Raw genomic sequence first — 23,392 nt, forward strand, 5'->3', positions numbered from 1 at the left:
AAATATTGTTTTCTCAGAAACATGATTATAAATCGGTCTGACTAATGCTGAAGTATTTGGGATATTTTGAACCCCTTCTTTTTGAAATCATGACCTCAAAAAGGCAAAGCCACCTGTCAGTCATATCAGTTACACACAAGGCCAGTTGAACGCGCACGGCACAGATAAGCATCTCCACTGAGGGCTTTGTTGCATACTTACCTGAAGGACGGCAGCATACTGTCATAGAAATACCAGGTGGCCGTGAGATATGAGTGCTGAGCATCTGTAGAGTAGAGACGCCATGCAGCCTGGGGAGACAACACGACACAGCAACGGCACAAGATGACCCACCCAGACGTACATGCACACAACACACACATATATTTTGGACGTGGAAATAGAAATCGTGACTGTATTTGAGGCAGACTGAGCGCTCACCTGTATGAGGTTGGCAGCGGGAGTCCTTCTCTTCTCGAAGTGTTTCTGCCGGTGCTGCTCCTGCACTTTCAGAGCAAAACCCGAACCCAGGATGCCCTTACAGAAAGGACAGAGGGCCATTAGCTGGTTTGGGATCGGTGGAAAAAGAAATGTCAACGGCCTTAAAATCGACAGCATTACTTACAGCGGGCAGGGCAAAGAAGGACACTCCCAGCAGGGCAAAGCAAGCCGCTAAAAGCCGACCTTGCCAGGTGCGTGGCGTCTTGTCACCGTAACCGATCGTAGTGAGGGTGATCTGGGTGAAAACAGTGGAGGTAAGAATAACTAAACGGCCAGGGGAGTCATGCATCAGCTAAAGTCAAAACCTTCCATATCAAAAACCTTATAGTCAGGGACAGTGCCTATTTAACTTTTGACAGGAATGAAAACGAGTCTGTGAGGGATAGAAGTAAAGCGTTCAATGGATTATACTGTTGTTTATGTAAAAACACAGAGTTTTTGTTCAGTGTTTAAAAAAAACAAAAAAACTTTCAGTTGACAAAAACACCATAAAAAGTTGTGGTTGTAAAAATGATGTGATCTAGGATCTTTTATACAGTGTGTGCCGTTGCAAAGACTGTATACGTCTATCCCTCACAGCCTCATTTTCATCCGTGTTAACTTCAATATGGCGTCTAAGCCGACTTAAGTCTATGGTTAGTTTGGCCAGTGAAATGCATTGCAAGGTCGGGAGAAACAACAATAGAAAAACTGGTAATTAAAACTTAAAAAATTTAAACTAAACTATATGAAAATATTTTCATTGACTGAAATAAAACTAAATAAGGAAAAACTAAAAAAGGAAAAACAGAAACGACTCCAAACTACCTACAATACAACAAAATTTACTAATTAATTTTAGTTTTCACTTTTTATACATAGGAGATTGTAACCTTTACAACCCACCCGAACTAAACATAAAAATGCTGCTAGATAGCAATAACAGTAGACTGAGAACATTAACGCAGGTAAACATTTTTAAACCAGTTAAACCAGGGCATTCACTTAAAATACTCAAATAAAAACTAAAACTGAAAATATTTTTTTTATTAATAAATGATATATATATATCAAATAATAACCTGGTTTGAGACCCCTTGGACATGACACTTCTGAAATCGACCTTACTGATTCTAACTCTGCATCAGTCCATTAGAGGCAGAATTATAATCCCAGTAGAAATGAAACAAAATTGCTGCAACATCAATTCCCACAAAAAATATTCTGGTCCCGGGAACTGACAGCGTTATTACACAGGTTGTTAGATGAGCCGAGAGCAGTACTCACTGTTCCCCACCAGAGGGAGTCGGCATAAGTTGAAAACTCTTGGTTATCTTCCTTCTCAGCCAAATAGACCAAGAAGGAGGCAAAGATCAGTACCAGGAAGCCGATGTACCAGGCTGTGATCAGCTCCTGGAACACAAGAAATATTGCAGTATTTATTACAGATTATTAATCCGTGCACATCATTATCCTTTTTATATCATGTGCTCTGGAAATCTTTAAACCAAATATCTTCCCCTCCCTCTTGCAGCGACATCTCTTCTCTGCTCTGATGATGAGGGCGGGGCAACCTGTCACTCACATGAGATCGACCAATCGCAAACCACAACCATCCAATCAACTCCCCATGGACAAAATCAAATTTTTTCTCGTTCGAGAAGCTGTTTCACTCGGATATACATCACAATAATGAAGAAAATACTATCACAACTTCCGTTTTATGCTGACTTAACAGCGCGAGTTTGGGGCTGGGCTGTTTGTTTGCTCGACCAATGGCAGATGGAGATAGAGTTTGGAAACATATTTGAAAAGAATTGTTAATTATGCAGTTCTTCAGATTTAAGGTGCGGATACACACAAAACTAAAGTTTGCATTATGTGTATGTTTCACAGGTTTTCATAAATCATGTACAGTGACACTGAAGCGAACGTCCTCTGATGGATGAGTGTGTGTGTGTGTGTGTGTGTGTGTGTGTGTGTGTGTGTGTGTGCTGTCACCTTGCTGTGAGCGTAGACCACAGAGCCCAGAAGCTTCCAGGTTCCTCCCCGGCGGTCCATGCGCACCATGCGCAAGATCTGCAGAAACCGCATGCTGCGTAGAGCAGATGTGGCGAAGATGTTTCCCTGTGTGCCGGCTGCTATCACTGCCAGCGACGCCACGAACACAATGAAGTCTACATAACCAGACAAACGTGATGACAAGAACAGAAAAGAGAAACAATCTTTTTAAATGCATTCATTTCACCGTGGGGTGGGACATACCTTCATTTTTTTTTTTTTTGAGGGGGCACATTTTCTTTTCTTTTTTTGTAAGACGTCTATAGTTTACTGTCCACTGGATTGAAATCTCAATTAATTGTACATTGATATCCATGTGTACACTATACCGTTCAAAAGTTTAGGGTCAGTGATGCATTTTTTCTATTGAAAGAAATTAATAGTTCAGCAAAGATGCATTAAATTGATCAATATAAAAGACATTTAAAATGTTACAAAAGATTTGTATTTCAATTAAATTAATGTTCTTTCGAACATTCTAATAATCAAAGAATCTGAAAAAAAAAAAATATATGGTTTCCACAAAAATATTTAGCAGCACAACTGTTTTCAACATTCATAATAATAATCAGAAATGTTTCTTTAGCAGCAAATCATCATATTAGAATGATTTCTGAAGGATCATGTGACACTGAAGACTGGAGTAATGATGCTGAAAATTCAGCTTTGATCACAGGAATAAATTACATTTTACAATATATTAAAATAGAAATCAGTTATTTTTGTAATTGTAATAATATTTCACAATATTACAGTTTTTACTGTATTTTTAATCAAATAAATGCAGTATTGGTGAGCATAAGAGACTTCTATCAAAACATGAAAAATCTTACCGACCCCAAACTTTTGAGTAGTGACAGCTTTGACATTTCAATAATAATTATTTTTATGTTACACGGTAAAAAAAAAAAGTCATATGAGTTTCGAGTAACATGAGGGAGGGCAGATGATATGTGAATGGTGTTTTCTGCCACAGATCTTTACAGAAACAGCTTTTGTGCCCTTCATGATGTTTCTGATCTCAGACTCCAGGTCTTTACACTTTACCTATGACACAGAAGGGTTTTCTGGCAAACCGTAGCCGGCCCTGCCATCCTCTGTACCGGCAGCAGCATCCGGCGGCCCAGACCCGCACAAAATACTCCAGCCCAAAAACCACGATCATCACAAACTCCTGCAAGTGAAACCACAGCAAATCATTTTCAGAATCAACCCTCTTAATAATGCCTGCCTTAAATATATCAAAATTAAAATTAAAATAACTGATGCTCTGCCAGTTATCTATAAATGAAAATATACACTTCCTAAAGATTAAAGTACTAGACAGTCAATTTACATCTAATTCATAAAAAATAAAGACTGCTTTGCTGTATACAATAGAGTAGTGCAGGGAGGACATATTTTTGTAGGCCAAAACTGGAAACGAGTTGTATTTAAGCCCAACGAGTCAATGAGTTTTTATAACGTGTTTTTAATTAAATATCTGAAATGCAGTCTGTGGTGAACACAAGATCAAGATCTTTTCACGTTTTATTCTACTACATAAAATAGCCTACAACAGTAATACCCTCGTGATTTTTTATTAAAGCTTTTACTTGTCTTAAAAAAAAGAGGTTGCTAACAAGTGACCAAATGGCCAGATTTACTAACAGCGTGCGCCAGGACAAACCCTCTTTTGGTGTTAAATTTTTTACTAAAACATTTTTTGCGGCTGACCTTATTGCATATGCATTTGTTGGAGTTTCCCTATCAGATGCATTATTTATGAGAGGAGAATATTGAATTGATTTAAGCAAGGTTTGAAGGTTTGCGCTAGTCAATTTACTGGTATTTGCGGCATTGTTTGAGACCCTACGCTGCTCTTAATAGATTGTGTTGGTCATTATGGAAATGATTCAGCTGGATCTGTGTTCTTTATATTGCATGTCAGTAAATCACGCACAGAACTTTCCACTCCCATCGATGCGTTTATGAAACGCTAATTTCACGCTAATTTGCCCTGCTTAGTAAATCTAGCCCTAAATGTGACTAACAGAGGGACATTAAACATCATCACATCGAACAGGTAAACTCATCTACTCACTTGTCCACTTTCACAGCCTCGTTGTGTCTATAATCACGCTCTTGCAAACTATTCTAACTCAAACTTTCAGGGGAAATGTTTTTACACAAGGACTGAAAGTCGTCAGATGGTGATGCTGAAGTCATGTGACTACGTTAATGCCTACGTTTAGCTTTTGACTTCTGACGAGGCTTCAAAAATCATAAAAGTCGTGAAGATTACCTTGAACAAAACGTGTAAGAATCATTCATTTTTGTTATCCTTAGACCTTATTTTCCGCGATGGAAAAATCCGATTGGGTTTTTGACGAGGGAATCGGGTTGGCCTACAAAAATACATCATCACTGCAGCGCTTTATTGAGAGATTGATCTGCAAGTCCTGATTTACGCTCAGTCATGTGACTGGGTAAGATGCCACAGACGGTCTGGATTCACAGAGGCCCGTGCTAAATGCTTGTATTGATCACAGCTCGTGTAGTGGCACCCAATGTGAACACATTACAGACTGAGTGTCCAGGCATTACCAGAACCTGCATGATAGACAACATGGTCCTTTCCTGAAGGAGACCATTAAATGCAAGAAAAGTGGGAGAGAAAGTCAGCGTGAAGGGGGAAAGCACTTCATACTGAATGAGTGATTATAGAATTTCAGCTAAGATTATTGGATGAAGTCGGCTACTTCTGCATACTCAACAACACCTGAATCCTGCCGTGTGCTTACACTGCCATTTCCCAGAGCAAAGATCCCAGCGGAAAACAAAATGCACGCTTAATGCAGCCACAGGGAGACATGAGACAGTACAAGAATGCTTACAGTGTGCCAATCAGATGAGAAATGAACCTGGCCTGAGATGCTGCTAAAACGCTAATGAAAATAAGGCCTAATATGAGTTTCATTGCAGTTATAAAGAGAGCAAACGCCCCCTATTGTGAAGCCTTATTCTGAACACTGACAACAGCTTATCATACTTAATAAAGTTTGTAACCCCTTAAAAATGAACGGGACGCAGAAAGACTCTTTAGCAAAAATGCCTTAAAATGAATTTATAGTTATAAAACGTTGTACAGCATAAATGTACGTTTATGCTTACAAAGGATTTCAGAATAATGCCGGCTGGACTAATAAGATAAACCGCTTAGTAACACAATGGACAGCAAAACAGGCTTGCATACACGGCACATTTGATCCATAATGCTGGCAAACAGAAAAAATATCACCTTTTTTTGAAGACACTCCTCCAAAAACACCTCAAAAAAAGATATATAGGCTGTGATTGGACAGGCTAACAGCCACGGAGAAAGCACCGTGCGATTAATTATTCAGATGATGGGCTATTATGAATGTATTAGAGATGGCACAGACAATGTGGATGTGCTGTGAAGGTACTTAGATCAGGCAGTCTGTGGCTGCCAACTCTGAATTTTCTTTAAACTACATTTTTGGATATAAATCACAGGAAGGAAGTCAAACCATTTGCTCTACAGGTAAGAGAGAGAGAGTGAATGGATTCATTTAAATGCAATTTAATAGATATATATATAAAAAAAACTGCATACTGTGTCAGATTTAAAGCCGTTTGGAGACGAGGTTCTGATTCGGTCATTAATTAAGAAAGAATTCTCCATTTCTACTTTTGTGATTTCTCTGTTTATCTTAAAAATATTTGTGGGACGCATGCATTTATGAGTAGGCCCTGCTGATTTTTTATTAATTTTTTGCATTTTCAGAGCATTTCAGTATTGAAAATATGGTAAAATGTCTTGAATGGAGCTGAGAATACTACACTTTTATTGGTAGCTGAACGCAAGATCAAATTATCCAAAATATTAAATAAATAAACGAGCAGCTGCACCTGTACTTAAAAAAATAAAAATGATGTGGAGGTTTTTGTCCCTGCTGGAAGATGTTGTAATTACACCATATAGACATAAAAAAAAAAACTCTCTATTGACAGCCATTCAATTATATTCTGAATTATTTTTCAAGTAACATAAATTTCTATTATTTCTATCCAGCTAACAGGGAACATTCTCATAACTTTAGCAAGGTTCTTCCAGTAACGTTAATAGAGCGTTTGTTCAAGTTATCTAGTCTTTAATGATGTTCTCAAATGATGTTAACCATTATTTATACATTGTTCATGGAATGAGTTCTCTTACGAGAGGTACTCTCGTACTGCGTAAATCTTACGCTAGGGGAAAATCTCTTTTCCGCGAGATACTGAAGCCAAAAAATTATCCTTAATTTTGAAATAATGTAAAACGCGTTGCGGCAGCATGCAGACACAGGCGAGACGGCTTGTGCGCCTATTGGCTGCCCTGCGGCAACTGCAGCAGCCTATCGATAAGGCCCACTCGTGACGTCAGCTCCAATGGGGGCGCTTCGCGCCCAATACGTCACGTCCCGCCAGAATGGGCGTGGTCTAGGGCTATAAACATAGCTTCGAGAGGCTAGCTCACTGATTTTTCATCTCTTCAGCGAAGCTCTCGCATCGCTGGACCCGGAGAGAAGCCGCGCCGTCTGAAAAAGCCTTTCAGCGGGACGAGTCGACACTCTGAAGCCGCTGGCCGCGCCGCCTTCAGTCGCCTTCCTGCTGCGCTATCCGGCGTTATATCCTTTCTCTGCTACTGTGTTTTGTGTATGTGTGTGTGCTCGCCGCCGCGACACACACTCTCATTGCACTAAAAGAGCCGGGCGTCTTTTTCAAGACGCCCCTTTCCTGAGGATCACGCAGCTCTCGCGCTCGCGCTCGCTGACGGCGACCGCCCTCACTGCGAGCCAGTTACTGCCTGGTGACTCTGAGGACTCACCTGGCATCCTTCTCCGAGACTGCTCCTCCGCCCCCCCAACCCGCAAAGCTCGCCGGTGCGCCCGCTTGCCTTGCCTGCTTGGGGGATGATACCTGCTCTCCCTCTGTTCGAGCCGCGCAAACCGCGCCGTTCACAGGGGATGTCAGGAGCGGACGGTCACGGGGCTAGCTTTCTCTCTCCCTCTGTTCGAGCCGCGCAAACTGCGCCGTTCACAAGGGAGGCTGGAAGCGGACGATCGGGGTTAGTTTTTCTTTACGTTACAAGAAAGCTACCCTGCCCTTGCGCCCCATTCACGCGTCACTCACCGGCGAAAAGACAACTCAGTTCCCTGATTAGGCGACTGGAAATATCAATATTGCAGCAAACGAGCCTGTTGTAACACGCACGCTTGCAAGCAAACGCCGAAGAAAGCATGTTGACGCTCTTTTATATGCTCATGCATCTATACACCTTTGTGTTCCCCCCCTGTGGCTCAGTGGCGGAATCTTAGGTTTTTCACACGAGGGACCGGGGTTCGAATCCCGGTCTAACGGCAGATATATTATGCCGCCAATGCTTCGCTCTGTCAGTTCCCTGAAAGGCGACTGCAGATGTGCATTTTGCAGCCAACGAGCGCGCTGTACAACCCGCTCGCCTGCACCCAAACACCGTTTCTATGGTTCCCGTGCGTCACTGGCGAAAGGAGAAAAGGGTGTTTTTTAGCCCCGCTGCGGCCGGGCCGACCTCCACTCCTGACACATTTCTCATTCCCCTCTTAAGTTCAGGTGACTGGAAATGTCAATATTGCAGTGAGCGAGCCTGTTGTTTTGCACGCACGCCTGCAAACAAACGCCAGCATGTTGACGCTCTTTGATAATACTCGCGCTACTGAATATCTATGTGTCTTCCTCTGTGGTCCAGTGGTAGATCGTCAGATTTTCACGCGAGAGACCCGCGATCGAATCCCGGGTCTACCGGCAAAACACACTTTTTGCCGTCAATTCTCGCTCTGGCAGTTCCCTGAAAAGGCGACTGCAGATGTGTATTTTGCAGCCAACGAGCGCGTGGTACAACCCGTTCGCCTGCACCCAAACTCTGTTTCTATGGTTTCCGCCTCTGAAGTTCAGACGACTGGAAATGTCAATATTGCAGTGAACAAGCCTGCTGTAATACACGCACGCCTGCAAACAAACGCCAGCATGTTGACGCTTTCTGTTTCTATGGCAACTTCTCGCTCGTTCAGTTCCAGTAAATGCGACTGTTCCAGTGTATTCTGCAGTAAACAAGTCGGCGAAATAGCCCGCTTGCCTGCACACAAACGCCGCTTTTACGGCTACCCAGATAAATCCCATAAGAGTGTATTTTCTGGTGTCCCGGCCACGGCCGATGGTGTTACGAATGTAGACGAAATTCCTACACAGAAACACAGCCCGTCACACAGGGCTCGCGCACATGAAATCGACCCAGGTCGATTGCGCATTAAACGTGGTAAATGTGCCCACTGCCCAGTGCCCACAAACACTACGTTCCGCATATCTCAAGGTTTCTGTAAAAACAAAACCAACGTGCATTCGCTCTGCTCAGGCGAACAATGCTCTCAGTGTTGTAAATGTGCCCGCTATCCCGCGCCCACATTCACACATAGACATGACAGGTCCTACGGGACTCGCCCAGCCCTCCCCTCTCGGTTGACCACCGCAAAGGAGTCGAGCGCGGGCAATCTGCCCGCCGTTATCAGCGCGCCCCCTGCCTCGAAGCGCGACGCTTATGTTACAGCACACCGAAGCCCCTCTGTCGCTGAGCGACCAGAGCGCGCTCCGCATTCAGCCCCTAGCCATTCGTGCAGATGCATGGGCAAGGCTACCCGGGGGTTTTGAAGTGGGTGCTAGACATTATAGAAAGAGGCTATTCGCTACAGTTTCGCCGACGCCCTCGCCGCTATGTGACGCGCGTCGAAGCTACGGTAAAAACAGAAGTAGCACCACCTACTTCGAGCCGAAATTTTGAAACTGTTGAGCAAAGGGGCCATAGAGCCTTTATCTCAAGCTCAGAGTGAAGGAGGGCTATACAGCAGATACTTCCTGGTACTGAAAAAAGACGGGGGTCTCAGACCCATACTAGATCTAAGGCAACTGAACAGAGTGCTTGCGAAGCAACAGTTCGGAATGCTCACGACCAGAAAAACCCTCACGCACATTCGCCGAGGAGATTGGTTTGTGTCAATAGATCTGAAAGACGCATATTTTCAAATACAAATAGCGTCACGTCACAGGCGACGTTTGAGATTCGCCTTCGAGGGCCAGGCATATCAGTGCTCAGTCCTACCGTTCGGCTTGTCTCTAGCCGCTCGCACCCCTCAGACTACAGGGCATGCGAGTATTGAACTACTTGGACGATTGGCTGATTCTAGCTCAATCTCACTCGGTGCTCATAGAGCACAGGACCATTTTGCTCGATCACCTCGAGAATCTGGGTCAATTGGGCGAAGAGTTCTCTGTCTCCCAGACAGATAATATCTTTTCTGGGCACAGAACTGGACTCGCTGTCTATGATAGCGCGACTGTCACCAGAGCGCGTACTAGACATTCAGCGCGCAGCGAGCTCTTTCCGCTGCGGCGCATCTGTCCCGCTCAAGAAATTTCAAAGGATGCTAGGTCTCATGGCCTCAGCATCATCAGTACTTCAGTTGGGCTTGCTTCGCATGCGCCCGCTACAGTTCTGGCTGAAAGCGCGAGTACCGCGCCGAGCGTGGGCTTCCGGTCTGCTTCGTCTCAAGGTCAATCAGAAATGCATCGCAGCTCTGAAACCTGGGAAAGCAAACGACTTGTATCAATCAGGTGTTAGCCTGGGGACTTCCTCGAGTGTGAAGGTAGTGTCTACGGACGCCTCCACCTTGGGATGGGGAGCACTGCTCAAGGGCAGACCGTTCTTCGGCCAATGGTCAGAACGGGAGAAGCTTCTACACATAAACTGCCTCGAAATGTTGGCAGTAGACAACACACTGACGCGTTTTTGTCCCTAAATACGAGGACACCACGTCCTGGTCCGCTCGGACAACATGTCAGTGGTGTCCTACATAAATCGCCAGGGCGGCCTCAGGTCCCGAAACCTGCACAGGCTGACAGAACGCCTCCTGGTGTGGGCTCAGCGCAACCTGCTCTCGCCGAGAGCAGCGCATGTGCCAGGGCTCCTGAACGTAGGACCGGACAGACTGTCCAGAAACAATGTTCCGACAGGCGAATGGCCTCTACACCCACAGACAGTCCAGCTGCTGTGGAAGAAATTCGGCAGAGCGGAAGTAGACCTGTTCGCGTCTCAAGAAAACGCTCACTGTCTGGAATTTTTCTCCAAGAGCAGGGACGCGCTGGCTCACGTATGGCCCCGCCGCCCGCTCTATGCCTTTCCTCCCGTCTTTCTCCTGCCTCAGGTGATAGAACGGATCAGAGAAGGATGCTCAGTGCTACTCGTAGCGCCGTTCTGGAAAAACCAACCCTGGTTCCCAGTTCTGATGCAGCTAGCAAGCACTGCCCCATGGCCAGTGCCAGTGAGGAGGGACCTCCTCTCTCAGGCCAAGGGCTCGTTTTGGCATCCGCGCCCAGAGCTGTGGTCCCTTCATGTTTGGGCCATCAACGGGTACCCGCTGACCTCCCCAAGCGGAGTGTTAAACACGATCACGCAGGCTAGAGCTCCGTCTATGCGACGTCTCTATTCCTCGAAATGGTCAGTGTTCTCCAGCTGATGCACAGCTTGTGGCGTGTCGCCCCTAGACTGTGGGGTGACGGAGGTTCTCTCCTTCCTACAAGAGCTGTTGGACAAGGGCAGGACCCCTTCCACGCTCAAAGTGTATGTGGCGGCCATAGCAGCGTTCTCAAAAACAACGCTGGGTCAGTCAGTAGGAAGGAACGATTTAGTCATCGTCTTCCTTAGAGGAGCTAAGAGACTGAATCCTCCCAGGCCTCCCTCAGTCCCTGTATGGAACCTTTCTACAGTGCTGGAAGCCATGAAAGGTGACCCATTCGAGCCTTTACAGACGATTGATCTTAAACACCTGTCTTTCAAGACAGTGTTTCTTCTGGCTCTCGCTTCAGTGAAGCGCACAGGGGACTTACACGCGCTCTCAGTAAGCGCGACGTGTATGGAGTTTGGGCCTAATGACTCAAGAGTTATACTCAAACCTAAGCACGGTTATGTTCCAAAATCCCTCAACACACCGTTTAGGGCGCAGGTCATTCCCTGTCAGCCTTACCGGTCTCTGACGAGGAAGGAGACGCAAGCTTCCTTTGCCCAGTCAGAGCATTAAGAGCTTATGTGTCTCGCACGTCTGTTTTCAGACAGACAGAGCAGCTCTTTGTTTTCACTCTACGGACGTTCTAAGGGACTTGCCGTGTCGAAACAGAGCCTATCCAGTTGGATAGTTGATGCTATAGCGCTGGCTTATACCTCTAAGGGCTTACAGTGCCCATTTGGAGTCAGAGCACACTCCACGAGAGGCGTGGCCTCGTCGTGGGCTTGGTCTAGTGGGATTGCCTTGCAAGATATCTGTATGGCGGCAGGCTGGGCCTCCCCGTCTACATTTATAAGGTTTTATAACCTAGAGGTTCCCGCCTTGCAGGCTAAGCTGCTTTCGGTCGAAAATCGGTACTGTCTGCCCTGATGTGTTCAGGCCAGAATACTGAAACTGCTTGAGCAAATGCTCGCTGTTGGATCGCGCAGCTCTATGGGCAGTGTGTAAGACCCACTATATTCGTCAGTCCAGGCCGGGGGTCGCCCTGACTGTACGACACATCATCAGTATAACTGCTCCTTATAAGATGTTATATTATTACAGGAATGATGCTATTCTAGCCACTCTTTCCTGGGCTCTCTGTGAGTCCATTATGATCATGTACTATATGAGCCCGGGCACTTGCCCTTGGGACTTTGGTGCTGGATCTTAGCATGCACGGCGTTTTACACTGTTTCCCCTAGCGTAAGATTTACGCAGTACGAGAGTACCTCTCGTAAGAGAACGTACTCGGTTACTAACGTAACCTCGGTTCTCTCTAGAGAGGAAACGAGTACTGCGTATCTTGCCGTGCCTGCACACGCTCTGGTTCGCTTCGGCGATGAAAAACCAGTGAGCTAGCCTCTCGAAGCTATGTTTATAGCCCTAGACCACGCCCATTCTGGCGGGACGTGACGTATTGGGCGCGAAGCGCCCCCATTGGAGCTGACGTCACGAGTGGGCCTTATCGATAGGCTGCTGCAGTTGCCGCAGGGCAGCCAATAGGCGCACAAGCCGTCTCGCCTGTGTCTGCATGCTGCCGCAACGCGTTTTACATTATTTCAAAATTAAGGATAATTTTTTGGCTTCAGTATCTCGCGGAAAAGAGATTTTCCCCTAGCGTAAGATTTACGCAGTACTCGTTTCCTCTCTAGAGAGAACCGAGGTTACGTTAGTAACCGAGTACGTTTTCTGAAATGTTTTAGTTGGACATTTGTGTAACATTTTAATACGTGTGCCAGAATGTTTAGTAAACATTCAAAAGTAACATTCCCATAATGTTTGCAAAATGATCAAATGGAATGTTGTTCCCTTATGCATAACCAAGAAAAAATGTTTTGAACGAAAAAAAATAAAATAAAAATCATAACATTTTCATAACATAATGGGAACGTTAGCAAATCGTTCCAAGAACATATTTTTGTTAGCTGGGTACATGTGACCCTGGACCACAAAACCAGTCACATGGGTACATTTTTTGAAATACTGAATAAATAAGCTTTCCATTGATGTATGGTTTGTTAAAACCAGTTTTGTGATCCAGAGTCACACATGTTTAACCAGTGTCTGGTGTTTTTTGGGAGAGTCTTAAAAGCATGAAGCAGTCTCCTTCCTTTGACGTCACCGCTAAGGATAGTCGCTAGTGAATGATTTGGGACGCTGCATGTTCTTGTGGTGTCAGCATTATTATGACGTCAGTCTCTTCCAGAGGGATTAGTATTGTTAGCCTGTTTAAGGTATAGTTTGTGTGATTTTTAACCCCTTACCAGGATGAAGAGCGCTTCGTTGGCAAATTTATGATGGTCTGGAATGGTGGAGAAAACAGAAAGCACCAGACAGCTGAACACTAGGAGAAAACTGAAACACAAACAAACACACACAAACTAATAGATCAAAATACAAAACACATCTGGGGTGAGTTCTAGTCTTTATCAGGTCATACGTCATCATGTAAAACACAGATTTTAGAATTGTTATTTTATTTCATTTTATTTATTTTTTTATCTATACCATGATACCTCAGGAAACAATAAAAAAATTAAAAACAACAAAAACACACTACATTTCAAAAGTTTGCGGTCAATAATATATATTTTTTTAAAGAAAATGTATTCAGCAAGGAAGCTTTAAATTGATCAAAAGTGACTTGAAAGGTATTGAAAATGTTACAAAAGATTTGTTTAAAATAAATTATGTTTTATATTCATCAAGGAATCCTGAAAAAAAAGTGAAGGATCACGTGACACTGAAGACTGGAGGAATGATGCTGAAAATTCAGCTTTGATCACAGGAATAAATGACATTATAAAATATATTCACATAAAAAAAGGTATTTTAAACTGTAATAATATTTCACTGTATTTTAGATCAAATAAATGTATAGCATTGGTGAGCATAAGAGACTTCTTTCAAAAACATTAAAAAAAATCTTGCTGACCCCAAACTTTTGAACAGTATCACAATGACACAGTAAAGACTGTCCAAAAACTCAAACACAAACATGTGATCAACACGTACTGATGGATATTGGCCTTGGGCGCCATGACAATGACACCCCATAATCCAAGTTGGCACGTATCTTATCCACACAGATGCACTTAATCACTGCTGTCACAGAAAGCCCAGCATGCCCACTCAAAATGGAGTGTATAAAAGCAGAGATTACATCCCTACTTCCTGCCATTTCTCGGGAGCACTCAAGAATCTTTGGGAAAAGGGGCCCTTTTGTAAGAACTGGGGCACCAGGATCGTTCCAGGTTCTCCCAGCTGAAGCGCCGCAAAACAAAAGCTGGATTCGCCCCGCGGTTCTCAGGGAAGTTGCTGGAGTCGGATCGGCTCCGTGCGAGCAGCTGCTGCTGGGGAAGAGGCCAAATCCCACAAGGACCCAGACCCGACACATCTGGCCCGCTGGCTCGGACCGTCCCTCCCTCGCATTACGTCGCGGTTTTGCAATCTAACTGCAGGAGGACAGTGTGAAATTGTTCAGCTGTGCTCTTGGCCATAATGAGACGGTTAAGAGCAACAGTGTCCTTCTTCAGGGTTGTGAGGAAATGTGAGATGATCCAAAAAGTCACAACAACAGAACCTTGTTGCTTAATGAGGCCCTTAAGGACGTTTGAAATACAACTCCTGAGGCTTTCTCACAGTCAGTTATTGATATAAATGGGGTAGATGCTAATAGCACACACTCTAAGGAGTGAAAAATTTTATGAGTCTGACAGATCGGTAATGAGCGGATGTACACTTATTCACTCGGAAAAGAGGAAGGAGACAAAGATAGGTGACAACCAGTTAACGTCTTCCTCAAAATACATTACTGTTAGAGGGTTAGCACCTGACATCAGAAGAGGCTGGACACACCTAGAAAAGGCCAAGGATAATAATACACTTCCCAAAGTTTACTGTGTTTACCTTCCCAAAGAATGTGTCAAGAAATAAAAACATCAGCAAAGAAGCCGCGGATGAAGCTGTAATCCATGCCTTCGTGTGTAGGATGGGGGAAAACAAATCTATTTTACAAATCATGGGTGAGTGGAAACACCTGTGGTTTAAAGTAACAAACAGGATTAATAATACATGGATTTTAGTGCTAATTTAACATGCACAAACACTTTTCGAACGCATTTAATGGACTTGGTTTCTGGAGGCATTTTCCAAAGTTTTACGTTTAAACAGTTTCTGAAAGTCTGCAGTCTCTGGTACACAAGAATTTAAGTCCAAAGTGCTAGGAAAAAGTATGACCTTAAGCAAACAAGATCAAATTATATATTTATATAGGATATATATATATATAGAGTAGGCTACAGGTCAAAAAATTGGAAACATTACGTTTTTTTTTTTTTTTTGAAATAAGTCTCTAATGCTTATCAAGGCTGCGTTTATTTGATCAAAAATACAGAAAAAAACAGTAATATTGTGAAATATTATTACAACTTAAAATAATAGTTTTCTATTTGAATATACTTTAAAAAATAATTTATTTCTGTGATGCAAAGCTGAATTTTCCGCATCATTACTCCAGTCTATCACATGATCCTTTAGAAATCATTCTAATATTCTGATTTATTATGAGTGTTGGACACAGTTCTGCTGCCTAATATATTTTATGAATAAAAGGTTAAAAAGAACTGCGTTTATTCAAAATAAAAAAAATATTTTCTAATAATATAAATCTTCTTTACTATCACTTTTTATCAATTTAACACATCCTTGCTGAATAAAAGTATTGATTTATTTAAAAAAAAAGAAAGAAAAAAAATTACTGACCCCAAATTACTGACCAGTGTATATTGTTGTTACAAAAGATTTCTTTTTTTTTTTTTTTTGCTTCTTTTAATTTTTTTTATAATTTTTTTTACTTTTTATTCATCAAAGTATCCTAAAAAAGTATCACAGGATATGAAAAAATATTAAGCAGCAGAACTGTTTCCAACTTTGATAATGAATCATATTAGAATGATTTCTAAAGGATCATGTGATAGACTGGAGTAATGATCCTGAAAATTCAGCTTTGCATCACAGAAATAAATGATAATTTAAAGTATAATAAATTGAAAACCAATTATTTTAAATTGTAATAATATATCACAATAAAAAAAAATAAAAATCTGTATTTTTTATCAAATAAATGCAGGCTTGATGAGCAGAAGAAACTTCTTTCAAAAACATTAAAAATAGTAATGTTTCCAAACTTTTGACCTGTACTATGCAGTTAATCTGGAAAAATTAACCTTGTAATTAACTCATGTAGCTAATTTGAATAAAATTTTGAATAGATTGACAGGCTTTATAAAAAGATATCACAGATTATGGGATCTATTAGGGCACTGATCTGAAGATGTTAGTCAATTCGTTTTAAACGTGCTCTTCTAACATTCTTTATGCATAAATAATATTTTGGAAAACCACAGAAGACTAAAAGGTCATTTAATCCCTGCGCCGTTTCTGCTGAGTATGACTGATTAGAGCCAAACTAATGTACTGTAGGTAAAATGATCCCTCATTAAACAAACATAAAAAAAAAAAAAAACCACACTGAAACCCAGACACTGCTTAGCGTCCCCCAATAGGTTTCCATAAAAAAAAAAAAACGATGAACACAGTAAAAAAAGATACAGTAGTGCATGAAAAGACCATGTGCGGCTAGCATTTCAGCTGAGAAGCAAGTTCTGAACCCAACCTCCCAGCTCAAAGTCAATCTGCCAAAAGCAGAAATCAAATCCTCAAATCAGCAAAAATGACAGTCTCACGAGGAGAAAACAATGCGGTGCCACGAGTGTGTTTCCTGGTAAGCACATGATTCGGCTGTAAATCATGTCGATACCATTCTCTGATTTAACAGCCTGCGTTGACAATTGATCCAGTTTGATTTTTGGGGAGAAAAGCTTATCATATATAACCTCGTGAAACCAACAAATGCACAGGCAACAAATGGACCTTGTAAACACACACACACACAAAAAAGAAGAAAGCAGTTAGAAAACAACGGACACTCTTTATTTTCAGTACATACCAAAGAAAACAAAACTCCGCACACAGCCCAATACTAGCCAAATACTTATACTCTCATTTTATAGCAAGTGCTTATTGCTATTAATATGTTGATAAATGTCAGTTCAATCATGACAGTGATAGTTTTAATATGTTATTGAACATGGCAATGTTAATGTAAATGGTCTTTTCCGACTAGATCTGCTTGTCGAAAAAGATCATACACATAAAGGGCCCTATCTTGCACCCAGCGCAATTGACTTTGTACACCGACGCATGTATCATTCCTATTTTGCACCCGCGCACAGCGGACTTTTCCCTCCACAGACGCACGTCTGTAAATTAGGGAATGAACTTGCGCTCCCGGGGGCGGTTCAGCGAAAAGAGGAGGCGTGTTTCGGCGCAAACGTTCCCTGATGCTATTTTGCAGTTTCAGAAAACAATACCGCCACTGACCAGGAAAAACCGAGTCTAAAGTCAGTGGCGCGTTGCACATGTTATTAATATGCTATTTTAAGGGCGCATGCTTGGCCATAATGTAGCGTGTGCACAACGCATGCACTTTGCTTATCTCATCTACACACAGACGCAGCAGTTCTCATTTTTAGAAAACCATATATTATTACAAGGAAAAATATTAACACATGAGGGAAATCATTGTTGTGTCCATGAAGATGTGAAAAAATAGGCATAAATCTAGCTTACACATTTACCCAAATTATTATACGCCTGTTTAACCGAAGCTAATTTTAGTGGGTTTCTCCCATCCCCAATGTCACTTCTCTGTGTTTTACGGCCCTGACGAGAACGTCGGTCCCCTCGGCTGTGAAGCGCTCCTGGCAAATCCGCCGTTATAATAGCAATCCGCCATGGAACAAGCGCTCCTGCTCTTAAAGGGAATGTGAGATGACGCTCTGATTGGTTTATTTCACGTTACGCCCAAACCACACCTATGAGTAATGAAGCTACTTCAGACCAACACATTTTAGATTTGCGTCGGGCGCAAGAGTCATTTATCCCGCCGGTATAATAGCAACAGCGACCGAGATCCGCCCACAAAGTTACTTGCGTTTCGCGCTTGATACTTGCGTTTCAGATCGTTAAAATAGGGCCCAAAATGAGTAAATTATGACAGAATTGTATTTATTTTTGTTTTAAATTCCAGAGCTTCCCACTATAACCAACAATTTACCCAGCAACAGACATTTCATACAGGATTCAAACAATGTATCCATCCAGGTTTGGCACAAGGAAATATAAGTCACAGGTAAATCTTAGAAGGCTTTATGTCTTTAAAGTAACATCTTTTGTAGTTTCACAAAATTGAATGTGGGTTATGAAATGAACCTTGCAATAATGAAGCATGATCTGATTCGTTCTTCTCATTCTCTCCAATACATGAAGATGAAGTGCTGTACAGGAACCTGCTGTGGTCCTCATTAGACTAAATCTTCACTTATTCATCACTTGGACTGTTAATATGCCATAAAAGCCCCAGCGAGATGAAAGCATGAGGACATAGATATGGGCCATGTGGGTAAACAGAGGGGGATGATGAATAGTGAGGGATTTACACATTGCTGAGCTGGACTCTGTAGACTGTATACGCCACAAAACATCTGCACATCTCTGACCCTAATTCAATCACAGCAAGCTGATGGACCAGGTATCAGTTACGCACAGAGAGTTAAACATTAAGCTACGCTAAGGGTGAAAGAAGGATAAATGTTCGGAATTGGAAAGGGTGGAAGGTGTCATGTGACTCACTAGAGCTGCATGATTCTGGATAAATTGAGAATCATGATTATTTTTTGTTTAAAATAGAGATTGTGATTCTCCCACGATTCTGAATAGACAACTAAATCAATTAATTATTTATTTTTTATAGAAAATATGTAATTTACTAGAAGTTCTGACTATGTTAATTGCTGCTATTTAAAAAAAGATATATTTATTTAATTCATTTAAAGAGCCTAAATATTTTTTTTTTTAAATCAGTTTGAATGAATGATTTAATGATTCACTCGAATCAGTGAATCAAGACTTCACTTGTTTTATTACTGGATGAATCAGCGTTTTGAACAAATCTCTTGAATGAATGATTCAATGACACATTTTTCTAACAGTCACTTGTAATTAAAAAAATCTTTATTTGAAGCATCAAGTTAGTAATTCAAAAGGGGATTTACTTTATTTTGATCTATATAGTAGACATCAGTGTTTATATCCGAACTTTTATGCCAGTGATCATTTGAATTATTGTAACCCAGAAATAATGACAGTGTGTCTCTCTCGCACTGTACACTCTAAAAACTGCTGGGTTGTGTTAACCCAATTTTGGGTCAAATATGGTCTCACCCAACGTTGGGTTAAAAAATGCAATTTAAAAATGGACAAATTGCATTTTGGACAAAATCAAAAATGGACAAAAATGCAATTTAAAAATGGACAAATTGCATTGGTTACATTAAAACTGTAAACCAACGGCTGGGTTTGTCCATTTTTAAATTACATTTTTAACCCAACGTTGGGTGAGACCATATTTGACCCAAAATTGGGTTAACACAACCCAGCAGTTTTTAGAGTGTATAAACTTCGACAGCGTGCGTTTTCCGGGAATGACTCACCTAAGACTTCATGACAATACACACACAAATTAGTATGTAGATGGTTTAAAAATCTAGAAAACAAACAGTACAGCAAATCAGAGAAAGAAGAGAACAAGACTGCACCTCTAAGCAGAGGACAAAGGTGGCAGCAGTGGAAAGCTCTATAAATATCCACGTGCCTTGAATTGTGACAGCCTGCAAATTTGTCCAGTACACACAACCACATAGTTAATGCTGCGTGGTGTCTGTGGGGAATATAAGAAAAGGAAAGGAAGGCTGAAGTCGCAAAAAAAGATGAATGCCTTGATACTGCATAGGGCTTTATATATAGTGCAATTAGGTGTGTATGGTAACCTGAACAAAAGAGAGAACATCTGAACATCTGGCCAAGTCACAATACACTGTTTAAATGGATTCTTACATCCAGCAAATAATACTGATAAAATACCAACAATTTCCTTGATTATTGTAGATGCTTTTCTACGATAAACTGTGATTTTAAATGGATTTTTCAAATGGGTTCAGTCCCATTCACCCCTTCCCAGCATGCACTGGGGTGTGAATAATTAATACAGTTGCACTGTTTGACCATTTACCATAGGAGAAATGGTTTGGAAAATGGATTTTATTATTTACATTGTGGATTTATTGGTTAGTGTCTGTAAATAACACTTTGCATGGAATATCAATTGAATTAATGTATTTAACATTATTAAACTTGATGTAATGATGTTAAATTAAAATTATTTGATCTAAGCTGTTACAATGACGACAAATTCATGACATGTCATTTAACATTAAGTTCAGTCATTTAAAGTCGACATGAAATGTGTATCCGAGTGAAACGGCTTCTCAAGAACAAAATAGGGCGGGACTTGATTTTGTTCATAGGGAATTGATTGGATGGTTGTGGTTTTCTATTGGTCGATCTCATGTGAGTGACAGGTAGCCCCGCCCTCGTGCCATTAAATACAGTAAACAGAAGAGACGTCATTGCAAGAGGATGGGGAAGTTATTTTGTTTAGAGATTATGATGCACTTAAATAAAAAAAATGATGTGCATGGATAAATAATTTATTTATAGTAAATACTGCAATATTCCATAAAAAACAAGAACTGATCCATTTTGATTTAATGGTTAAAGTCAATGAATTGCAAACAGTTGCCTTCATTTTTTTTTAAATACAAACACTTTTGCTGAAAATAAAATCAAAGAAATATTACAAGTTGATGGTATTACTGCAAAAATATGGAGGGTTATCGGGCTGTATTCACAGTCCAAGAATTGAAAATTGGAAATACAAATTGTCTAATGAGGGAAAACATCTTGCTTAAGCATAACAAGAAGAGACACTGGTTTGGCAATACAAGCTCTGCTGGGAAATACAAAGCAAAACCAAACAATACATCCATTACACATCTGTTATCCACAGTCGACAGAGCTGCCACGTCAGTCCAGTATTTATTTAATTGTAAAGTGTAATTGGAAGTCAGTGTTTAATAAACCGTACACAGTTGTTGAAAGATGTCAAAAAGAAGAAGCGGGAGCAGACAACACAAGAGCGGGAAGTAAAACGCTTCCATTGCAGTAACCAGTCTGGAAAGCACAAATACTTAATGTCAGCGAAACAGGGTTAACACTGATACCTTTCACACAAATAGAAATACAAGTGAAAACGAACACAGACACTTCCCAGAAGAAAGCACAGACTCCAGCAACTGAATCATACACAAATCTGCCCTGCATGTGGAATGAGGTTATTATAAGGTCATTTAAATATTTTTAAAAGGACACTTCAGATCTGGGAAGGAAATGCTAGTTATTGCTCAACTTCTCAAAGTTGTTTGGTTTCATTTTATGTTTTGTTAGCTTAAAGCAATAATTCACCCAAAAATGTACATATATGAAGAGCCACTATTTATTCATCCTCATATCGTTCTAAAACTGTATGCTATTATTTTATTAGAGTAACACAGAAGTCCAATCCTTTAGCTATTGCCACAGTTCACAGTGAACAAAGGATGTCAATGTACAAAAAGGAAGAAGAACACTAAAAGAACAATAAAAAAAGCCCACAAGACAGCTTTAAGGAACAAGCCCGGAAAAAAAAGTTGTTCTTTACCTCTGCTGACGCTCACATCTAGAAACATGACTGCTATTATATCATTTTTTTATGCTGTTGTAGTGTTTTTAGTGCAAATTCAGCAGTGAGAATATCATCTTTTCTGTAGTCTTTGTGTAACTGATAGGTAATAAATTACTTCATTTTAATCAGATCACTGATATACTGTTGTGCCAACTGCAAATGACATCTATCAGTGTGTTTCCACTATTCATTCATGTCAAACACACACACACACACACACACACACACACACACACACACACACACACACACACACACACACACACACACACACACACACACACACACACACACACACACACACACACACACACACACACACACACACACACACACACACACACACACACACACACACACACACACACACACAGTCACCCTGTGGCCTTCTGAACACACTCAGCTATCTGGAGACTGTCATTCACGCTGTGGTTTGAAAGGGCACAATCACAGGCCACTGAGTCGCAGTATTGTGAGTGGGATATACAGGATGCTGAGCTTGCTGAGTGGAAAAGCAGAAGAGCAGTGAGAGATGTTAATTGGACGGCTGAAGGATGATGAGAGGCTTGACATTTACAGACAATACCGTTACCATGAGCAGACAATTAGAGATTCCTCTCCATATCCGGGATGTCACACACATAAACTTCTATCCGTCCATGTTACCACATCTGCATTTTTACATTGGAACAAGTATACATACACACACACAAACACACACACACACACACACACACACACACACACACATATATATATATATATTCAGGATTCAAAAGAACTGAATTTATTTGAAATACAATTTTTTTTCTAACAATGTAAGTCTTTACTGTTACTTTTCAATCAATTTAATGCATACTTGTGAATAAAAGCATTACATTTTAATCTTACTGACAAAATTTTGAACGGTAGTGTAGATACAGGTGATCTAGCAGTAAAGATAAATAACAGCAAAATATTTAAATTCATATAGCATTATAATAAATGAAATAATTAATTATAAAAAAAAAATATTTTTTTAAATCAACCTTGATAAAAAGCAAACTATTTTAATATTTATTTGTGAAAATATCTAATTTTTACTGAAATTGTTTTAAAAACTGCCGAAACACACTAAATTCAATTTCACACAAATATACACAATTGCACAGTCGTAAAAAATTTGAAGCAGTGCTTTCAAAACATGAACACGCACACACACGAACACACACACACACACACCTTGCCCACTTGCTCTCTTTCAGGCACACAGTTCATTGCCAGATTTACAGTATTTATGTGCTGACATTTCACTGCTCAATGCACTGCTTACGTCACTCCTAAAAGCCCAAACCCTTGCTAAATATAATACCTTTATTTACACATGAGGTGAAGAGAAGCCGGTGCATGTGGCCGACAGCTCGGTAAAAGAAGCTTTGATTTAAATCAGACTTGTTTATAAATGCGTCCTCTTTTTCTCCCAGTCATTATTGCAGCGCTGGGACGGCCAAATGGCAATATTTCAGCAACA

At 41.2% G+C, this 23,392-nt stretch overlaps 1 protein-coding gene across 3 annotated transcripts in view; it reads right to left on the reverse strand.

Moving 5' to 3' along the window:
* kcnq4 (potassium voltage-gated channel subfamily Q member 4) overlaps positions 1–23,392 on the reverse strand; it is a 67,338-nt gene that overhangs the window by 19,382 nt on the left and 24,564 nt on the right. For all 3 annotated transcript variants that reach the window (XM_082185876.1, XM_082185875.1, XM_082185874.1), the window contains 7 exons: positions 13,403–13,493; positions 3,568–3,694; positions 2,461–2,636; positions 1,747–1,872; positions 605–715; positions 421–516; positions 202–290 (listed from right to left, as the gene is read on the reverse strand). In XM_082185876.1, the coding sequence (XP_082042002.1) occupies positions 202–290; positions 421–516; positions 605–715; positions 1,747–1,872; positions 2,461–2,636; positions 3,568–3,694; positions 13,403–13,493 (816 nt within the window). The remainder of the gene's footprint in view (positions 1–201; positions 291–420; positions 517–604; positions 716–1,746; positions 1,873–2,460; positions 2,637–3,567; positions 3,695–13,402; positions 13,494–23,392) is intronic.

The sequence above is a fragment of the Leuciscus leuciscus genome (genome assembly GCF_965113295.1).
Source record: "Leuciscus leuciscus genome assembly, chromosome: 12".
Taxonomy (NCBI): Eukaryota; Metazoa; Chordata; class Actinopteri; order Cypriniformes; family Leuciscidae; genus Leuciscus; species Leuciscus leuciscus.